Source organism: Lactuca saligna, chromosome 5 (assembly GCF_052625555.1).
Source record: "Lactuca saligna cultivar CGN05327 chromosome 5, ASM5262555v1, whole genome shotgun sequence".
In the NCBI taxonomy this organism is placed as follows: domain Eukaryota; kingdom Viridiplantae; phylum Streptophyta; class Magnoliopsida; order Asterales; family Asteraceae; genus Lactuca; species Lactuca saligna.
The window spans coordinates 66,962,600-66,972,400 of NC_136421.1; the positions used below are offsets into that span (position 1 = coordinate 66,962,600).

The 9,801-nt window shown below is 28.7% G+C and overlaps 1 protein-coding gene across 2 annotated transcripts; it reads left to right on the plus strand.

The window, feature by feature from the left end:
* Positions 1-4,704: 4,704 nt before the first annotated feature.
* Positions 4,705-9,531, plus strand: LOC144997175 (delta-9 acyl-lipid desaturase 1-like). Of its 2 annotated transcripts, XM_078957010.1 has the most exons (5): positions 4,705-5,085; positions 6,235-6,375; positions 6,494-6,634; positions 8,892-8,998; positions 9,067-9,531. In XM_078957010.1, exons 1-5 carry the CDS (start codon positions 4,738-4,740, stop codon positions 9,284-9,286), a joined length of 957 nt encoding a protein of 318 aa, XP_078813136.1. In that variant the 5' UTR covers positions 4,705-4,737; the 3' UTR covers positions 9,287-9,531. The 2 variants fall into 2 exon arrangements, with proteins under 2 accessions (XP_078813136.1, XP_078813137.1); XM_078957011.1 differs by lacking the exon at positions 6,235-6,375.
* The last annotated feature ends 270 nt before the right edge of the window (positions 9,532-9,801 follow it).

The following is a 9,801-nucleotide window of genomic DNA, read 5'->3' on the forward strand; positions in this document are numbered from 1 at the left end:
ACAGTTATTAGACATATCCAAGTGGGAGTCTATTGGATAAGGTGTCTAAGTCCATAACTTATTTGGTATATACTTGACCCGACCGGCATGGTCCATTTGGGTTGCATCTCATCCAAACTATTATGGATAATTTTATGAGAGTTATACACATATGTTTATTAATATATTATAAGTTATAATATATTAATATGAATTTACGTTATTTAATTAGTTTTAGTCTTAAATTAATTATGAATTAATTTAGAGATTAAAAGGAAGACTAATTAGATTATGGGCTATTTGTTTTATATAGTGTGGGCTAATACTCATTTGTTAATGGGCTAGGCTTATGTGGAAGTCCATGGATGATCCATGGAGCTTTAAACCCATGGATCCTTGGAAAGGAAAAGACATGGGTTATTAGGGTTTCACCCTAACCATGCACACTATATAAGCATGCTTATGGAGCATGAAATGAAGCCTAAGAAGAAACTAGTGAACTAGTGTGTGTGTGCTTGTGTGTGGCCGAATTTATACAAGTGTGTATACTCTCTCAAAGTTTTCCAAGAGTTTGTGGTGTTTTGTGATTCCATTTGAGGCATTCACACTATTGGTGCTTGGCCCTTATTCTCCTTAGAACCAAACTCACCAAAAGGTATGTAATCTCTTCTAACTCTTTTTTGTTGAAATGTTCCTCATGCCATGTTAGATAGGTTATAAACCTTGGAAAATTTATTATTTTGCATGTAGACAAACATAGATCCAAGGTTTATTAGGGTTGCATGCACACTTAGGAAGTGTTAGATTGCTCAAAACCCAACAAAAACAACATAATGAATATTCAAAATAAAAGACGAGTCTTGACTGCTCCGTCTTCGCAAAACCTGGTCGTCGTACCTGTCTATTTGTGACGTGAGAATACAAGTTATTTTGAAAGCGAGTATCAGCAATAAAGCTGGTGAATTCATAAGTATTTATGTATCTTTGGTTTGCAAAACTGTAAAGAAAAGACTTGTAATTGTTTGGAGAAAAGTTTGTATAAGTATGAGAATGTTTGTAAGTAATTGTAAACGTTTGAAAACCCTAGAAAATTCCATATTTCCTACTAGTATAAAAAGTAGTCTTCTACCAAGACCCGAGTGTTTTGAAAGTAGACTTCTACCAAGACTCGACTGTTTTGTATGTTTGTGTCTTGTAAAAGTGTGTAATTTTCCCAAGTGTAACTATCATTATCAAAATATAGTTTGTACATTAATGTTTAAATGAAGTAATCACCAAATAAATGCAAAAGGGTAAATTAGTGTAGTACTGTAGTATTGTATTAAGTGACTACTATTGTACTAATTGCCTTAATTGAGTATTAAGGTATAATGTGATAGCTAGATCCCATACTAAATGCTCCCCTGTAAAGAGATTCTGGGAACCAAACGCGACCCCTGCAATGATTGCAAGTCGTGAACATCCACATTATGATTATATGATCATGTATACCCAATATAACTATCACCTTTTGTTTAAAACAACGTGTTAGTGATTCATTGGTATAGTTAGATCATGTACTTGCTCCATGCTATAGCACCTTATTATGTTTGTTCTGTTATCATGTATTGTATCTTCCTCCCTGTTTCTCTTTATTGTGTGTTCTCTTATGTTATCGTGTATTGTATCTATGAAATAGTATCTATGTAATAGTATCTCTTCATGTAGTATGTATTGTATTAGTATAGACTCATGAATGAACTGACTCTTGTATGATTCCTTGTACTTGGAATAGTAAGTAGTATCTCCTAACTATACCTATTATAGTTACTAGTAATGTACGTGTATAACCGAAAGTATGCCTTTGCTACCCAAAGGTACTGAACTAACTGATAGAACTTTTATGTCTATATATGTATACATGATATATAACTAATATTTAGACGACATTCGGACGAATAACCGATACCCTAAGGCCACATCCCAACGAGGAAAAGGAAATAAAGCGAGCTAGCCGTCCTAAGTCCTTTAAACATTACTTATATAACTATACATATATGGACATGCATTTGACAATACAAAAATATAAAAGAAGTTTTGTAAAACCTTTGAAAAGTTTAATAACTAAGAAATTATGACTTGATGTCAATTTATAAAACGATTTGAAAGTAGTTTGTTTGATAAGACAATGTTTAAGAAAAAGGAAATCCTTTGTTTGAAACACAATTGTAACAGAGTTTGAAAGGAAACATACAGTATGTAAGACAGTTTGATAAAGAGTTTTAAGCATGTAAAAACATTTGAAAAAGTCATTTGAAGTAATATGTTTGGTAAAACAACTAAACGTGTAGTAAATCCATTTGTATGATAGTTATTAATCACATGTGATTGGTATAATAACCAAAATGATTCAACTTGTATTCCCCCTATAAAAGCATTTATAAACATTTAAAAGGTTAATTAAGGGGTATGAACTCACTTGATAGATTGAATAAGGTGAGACGAAAGTCGGGCAGAACTTCGACTGGAAAGAAGTCGATTCCTCGGAAATCTTGGGACTTCAGGACTTGTGTCGTGTGTTGGAGGTGTTACCGGGGCTTCAGGGTGGTCTCGGGATGCTTAACACAGAGTGGAAGTGGGAGAGAGGATAGAAATGAGCAGCTAAACTCGGAAGGCTTCAATTTCTATATATAGGCTAACAATCGAAGTTCACGTCATGAGTTTTACCAATTCACATCGTGAGTTTGTCCCGAATCGTCATGGCATGCGTCATCTATCAAGTGGCTCAGAAATGGCCAGTCAGACAGTTCACGTCGTGAACTTTAGTGTTCACGTCGTGAATTCAAACAAGTCTGACTCAGCATCGAAACTCGTGCCTCGAACTTCAGAAATTCATATCTTACCCATACGAGCTCTGTTTTCGACATTCTTTATATTTACGCATAGTTGAGATTATGTTCTATAACTTTCGTTTAGACCCCGTCTGCTAATTTTGATTTTATTTTTAATATTATATTTTTAACAGGCCGGGATAGGAAAATCCGTTAAAAATCCATATCTTCTTCATCTGGTGTCCGTCTTCGTCAGAATTTTTACCGTTGCGCTACAATTGTTGAGACCTTCGATTCTCATTTAGGTTGTTTCGGCTAAAAGTCTCTCGATCTCTATTTCGAGTTTTTTTTAGCTGTTTACTATTATATCTGGATATTGGAAAAATCATAATTTCCTCATACGAAGTCAGATTTGGACGTTCTTTTTACGTACGTTTACGATTTAATGATGTCTACAACTTTCATTTAGATACCTAAGGCTAAATATTATTGTATTGAAACTTCGCGTTTTACGTCTATCAGTATTGCTGGTTTTTGCTGCGAATCTTAGATTGGTCATAACTTCTTCGTTATAACCCGGATTATAGTGTTTTTTATATGTACGAAAACCTTGATACTTCTCCTACCACTTTATTTAACCCAAATAAGATTTTAGGAAGGTTAATTTTTGACCTAAATTTGACTGGTGTTACATAACATTATCTCGAAATACCGGATTGTCACAAGTGCTTATGAGTTCATTAGGCCCAAATAAGAAAATCCTAGTTCATAATGAACTTGAACCGGGATTTTTAAGGTTTTCAACTTATAATTGATTATTGAGGTGTTTTGTATGAAGTTTTGATCTTTATTTGATGATCCTGAACTGAATTTTATTGTTGTTGAATGAATATAGTGTATGATATCAAGTTAGTTAACAATATCATGATAGTTGGCGTTTATAAGAGCATATAATTTTCTAGCTAAATTGCTAGTTGTGACAAATATCTACTTCATCTAAAAGTTTAACAAAATATATTTTATTATATCTCAATTTTGACAATATGGTTTTATAATATTTCATTATTTTAATTTATATAATAAAAAAATCATAACAAATGTTTTTAGTGGTAAAAAAATCAAACTATTTATTATTATATTCATTGTACGGAGAAAAATATATATTATCTTAAATAATAAATATTTCATTAATTATATTATTGATCTACACATTTAATATTATGAATACTTTACATATAGAATAATAATAATAGAGGTGTTAATTAGTATAAATGATTAATTTTTTATTAACAAAAAATAAAAAATATCATATAATGACATGTGAAATTTAAATAATTGAAATTTTTTATATAATGACATTTGACAAAATTTTTAAAGAAATGACAAACGACAAAAACATTTTTATTTATTTGGATAGATTTGGTTCGATACTAAATTTATGTCATATCATAAATATATTTCTACAAAAAAGTTATATTTTGGATTTGGATTTCGAACTAAACATTGTGGATTAAGTTAAAAAAAAAGATATATTATGAAATTCAGTAATATTTTTGAAATTTGAATAATAAATTTGAAATTTAAAAAAAAAAAAAGATTTTGTTTTATAAAAATCCAACAAAAAATGAAAAAGACATAAAAAGAACTAAGTATATAAAATTACATTGGGATAAAAAGCTTAACATTAGTTGAAACATTAGGGACTTAAGGAGCAAAATAAAATTTTTAATAAGAGTTCAGTGAAAATGAGATAAATTCATATTATGTAATATGTACCATCTGAAAATGCCCAATTCCAAAATTGGTGGTGGCTTTGAAATATATATAAAATATATGGTCATTTACATTAATTGTCCAAAATCACGTGGTTATAAATATCCCTAAAATTTAGCTATTTATACCCACATTCCACATGAAGCATATCAACCACTTTACAAAATATAAAAATATGACAAACTCAACACCCTCAGATTTTCGCAGTGAAAACCAATCAGATCAGCGAAAAATACCGTTTTCCGAAGTGGTGATCACAAGAACGAGGAACCATTTTTTTGGCCGAAAATGGAAAACAGCAGACATCCAAGTGGCATCATGGTTCATTTTTGTTCATTTACTTGCTCTTTTTGCACCATTTGCATTCACTTGGGAAGCTTTTTGGATCGCAAGTGTTGGCTGCTTGCTAACAGGAATGTTAGGCATAACTCTAAGTTATCACCGACTTTTATCCCACCATAGTCTCAAACTCCCTAAATGGCTCGAATATTCATTTGTTTACTTTGGAGTCCTAGCCGCCCAGGTTTGTTTTTAACTTTACACTTATTTAGTTGGACGTAAGGTGATGATGAATAAATGAAATAAGCAGACTATATATATATATATATATATATATATATATATATATATATATATATATATATATATATATATATATATATATATATATATATATATATATATATATATATATATATATATATATATATATATATATATATATATATATTTTTAACCTCATCCTATATATAACCAATGAAACAATCTTTTTCTTTTTAATTTTTAGAACTTATTTTTTATAAAAAAAAAACTAAAAATACAGAAATTCATGACTTTTCATTCTTTTTCCAATGATATCAAATTCGATAAAAAAATTTTTTCGTTAAATTCACAATTTGAATCTTTAAAAATTCACAATATGAATATAAATTTACGCGGTGAATCCGGAAAATATATTTAACATTCACAATGTTAAGTTATAAATTTAGATATTTTTGGTTTTTTTTTTCAACAAAAAATAATCTATAGATCATGAAAAAGATATTTGATTCTTTTGGAGAATCAATAATTATGATTCTTTCTTGAAGTTTTCTATATATATATATATATATATATATATATATATATATATATATATATATATATATATATATATATATATATATATATATATATATATATATATATATATATATATATATATATTATAAAAAGTAATATATAGTTTTAGTTCTACTCTATGTTATACTATGTAAGAGTTCTATAATACTACGTTATGTGAGAGTTACTAGTTAGTTATTTATATAAAAAATAATTTAACTAACATATTAAAAACTCATTCAAATCTAATTAAAATCAAAGTAAATTAGAGTCATGAAAGTTTAGAAATATATATATATATATATATATATATAGAGAGAGAGAGAGAGAGAAATCTAATTTACTCTTAATTCCACCAATGTCCAACATGATACTTAAACCTTTGACATGTTCTATAATGGTATATGAAAAAAGAAATAAAGGAAGGCACATTCGTTTTAAAAATGGTCAACGTTGTTCTATTAGAAAGACCAACCAATATTTTTCATTCCAATGAAATGAATCATGTTACAATTCCTTCATACAAAAAAAAAAAAAAAAGAATATACATAAGTATTAATTTTATTTGTAGGGAGATCCAATATTTTGGGTGAGCAATCATAGATTCCATCACAAATACGTTGATTCAGATAATGATACACATTCTCCAAAAAACGGGTTTTGGTTTAGTCATATTGGTTGGATGTTTGATAGTGGGTACTTGGTTGAAAAGGTATTATTGTTTTATTTCTTATTGGAAATTATAATTTATTACTTTAAATTTTTTAATTAAATATTGTCTACTAAGAATATAAAACATCCTAAAACTATATCATATTGTTTTATTGCAGTATCAAGAACGAAAAAACGTTGAAGATTTAAAAAATCAGATGTTCTATGTATTCATACATAAAACTTACATGTGGCATTTATTTGGATGTGGTGCTCTCTTATATGCATGTGGTGGATTTTCTTATGTGGTTTGGGGAATGGTATAACATCTCTATTTGAATTCATTTCCAACATTTCATTTTAATGAATCATTTTCATAAATTTGTGTCGTTTAAATAATAAAAAAGATAAAAAAATTATTTGATAGAAACAAAATACATTTCCTCAACATGTGCATTCAAGGTTTGTTTTGGTATGGACAGATCATATATATATATATATATATATATATATATATATATATATATATATATATATATATATATATATATATATATATATATATATATATATATATATATATATATATATATATATATATATATATATATATGTATGTGTGTCCAGACCCCTCAACGACAAAGAAGAGGGGGAGGGAGCGGTCTTCACCTAGGTATGCAAAAGAAAACTCGCATGAAAATATGTGGCCTCAACAACGCACTTTTACTCTTAGAAGCCATCATATCAACACCATTTCTATAGGGTGGTTTGCAGGTCTTATTGTGCAACTTCCTCAACACCATGTGCTTGGTGTGGTAAGAATATCATACATAATTGTCCAAATGAAACGTTGTAGTTTAGTTTTGAAATTATCACTAATGCTTTATCGTTTGTATCTCTAACTTTCAAGTCTTCTATTTCGAAAACAACTTTTGATTCTTCAAGGTTTTATTTGTTATTTTTTTTATTTTTTTTAGTTTTTTTAAAATATTTTTTATTGAATCATAATTTCATTTTTTTCGATAATTATAAAAATGACACCTATATTTTTTTTTTATCTAAACCTTGTAAGATTGGTCAAACTTTTAAAAATATCCAAATTTTGTTTATGTTATATTTATATTTTGATATTAGTTCCTAACTCGGATAAAATTACTTTTATTAGGGTTGTAAATGAATCGAACGAACACAAATAATGGTTTGTTCAAGTTTGTTCATTTAAGCTAGCCGAACAAATGAACGAACATGAAAATATAAAATGAACGATTTTTTTTTCATGTCTGTTTGTTTAACAAATTGCATTGTTTATGCTCATTCATTATGTTGGTAAACATGCTAAACGAATATAAACAAACATATCTAAACAAACATAAGTAAACGTATATGAACATAAATGAACATATAATATAGTAATGTAGTCAAACACAATTGAAGATATATGAACATAAAAAGAACTTAAATGAACGAACATCAACGAACGTAGATGAACAACATAAACAGATGTTGACAAACATAATTTAACAAACAAGATAATTGTTCATATTTGTTCGTTTAACTAAACGAATGAGAAATTGTGTTAATATCCATTTATTTATTAAATAAATAAACATAAACGAACTTCATGTCAAAAAGTTTATGAACCGTTCGTTGAACGTTCGGTTTGTTTACAATCCTAACTTTTATAGCTATATTTTGGTTTAATATTATATTTCTATTTAGTTTTGTATTGTTATTAAGATTAAATTATGTAAATGGCAGTTATGTTTATAAAAAGACACTACTTCGGTCTCTATTATTATTTTGGCGATGGGTTTTAATTCTTACATGGCATATAAAATATCTTTATACCTTTTTTTTATTTGTCTTTTATATTTTATTAAACTAACTACAATTAAAATCAAGATATACCACACCAACCACTTTCTTTCCCTCCCCGTCCACGTTGACCCCATTTCATATGGATACCTCACTTTCCCCTTATTCCATTCTAACTCGCATTAACCAAGAACTTCCATCACCCGCCAACGCCTAGTGGGATATTCCTAGATCCCCACCTACTTTTATTTCTCATCTATTTTCTCATACCTTTGCTTCATCACCTCAAAGAGGAGACTTCGTTGAAGAGGCATACCTAAGAAGTATATCGATGTTCATAAGATTAAGGTTCTTTTGCAAATGTATGGTCATCAAGCTATCCACCAAGATTTATCATACCTACCTACTGATGTTACAAATGGAAAAAGAATGGGTGTTGTCTACAAAATACACACATACACATAAAATAGTGGAATCCTTTGTTCTTTTTCTTTCTTCGATGAGGGCTACAAATCCGATTTCAAGAAAATAGGGTGGGTCTCAAGAAGTGAAAGGAGGAGAGCAAACGGATACACATGTATCCATACAAATCATCATCCCTTAAGAAAATGAGAAACATCAATATTTCTATTTTCTTCCGTGTATTAATTAACCAAACTAATAGAACTAATGAGAGAGACACACAAACAATGGTTCTCCTATGTTCTTATAAATTTACATAAAAAGAAAATCATTTTGAATTTATATTTATGGTGTATGTAGGGTGTGAGAATTGTATGGCTTTACCACATCACCTTCTGTGTGAACTCTGTATGTCACATATGGGGAAACCAAACTTGGAATACAAGTGATCTCTCCAAAAATAATTGGTAAGTTTATAAATATCTAAATAATCATACTAGAATCTAACTTAAAAGTTTGTCTAAATATTGTGAAGGTGGGTAGGAATTCTTGCGTTTGGAGAAGGATGGCACAACAATCATCATGCATTTGAGTATTCAGCTCGACATGGATTTGAGTGGTGGCAAATTGACGTTACTTGGTACATCATAAAGTTTCTTGAAGCCATTGGGTTGGCCACCAACATCAAAGTTCCGACTAATCTCCAAAAGTTTAAGAAATCAATTTTCAGTTCGGATGATACATTTAATGATTAATCACTTTGTTTGTGATTAATCATTTTGTTTGTAGCCAGAAGCAGATTCACATGGGTGCACAGGGTATATTTATGTTACACAGTATCATTAAGTAAAATAAACATTAGAGGTGATCAATTTTATGCACATGAGTGTATACGCATCATGGATTTGATTGTTATTACTAGTCTCTCATTGATATAGAATTCCTTATTTTATGTGTTTTTTTTGGTTGGAAATAAATCTATAAGTTGAACATGTATATATTCTTTAATCTCGTCTTATCTCATTTGCAATTAGTAACATATAACACATGCATATTACCTGTATTCAATATTGTAGATATACTCTAAAATAAATCATATAGATATATTCAATATTGTAGATATACTCTAAAATAAATCATATAGATATATTCAATCAGTGGTTAATATATAACTCTTTAACTATCTTTGTAACCTTCCGTTAAAAATAAATAAATAATAATAAAAATAATAAACAAATAAATAATATTTATTTATTTTATTATTAGTCCT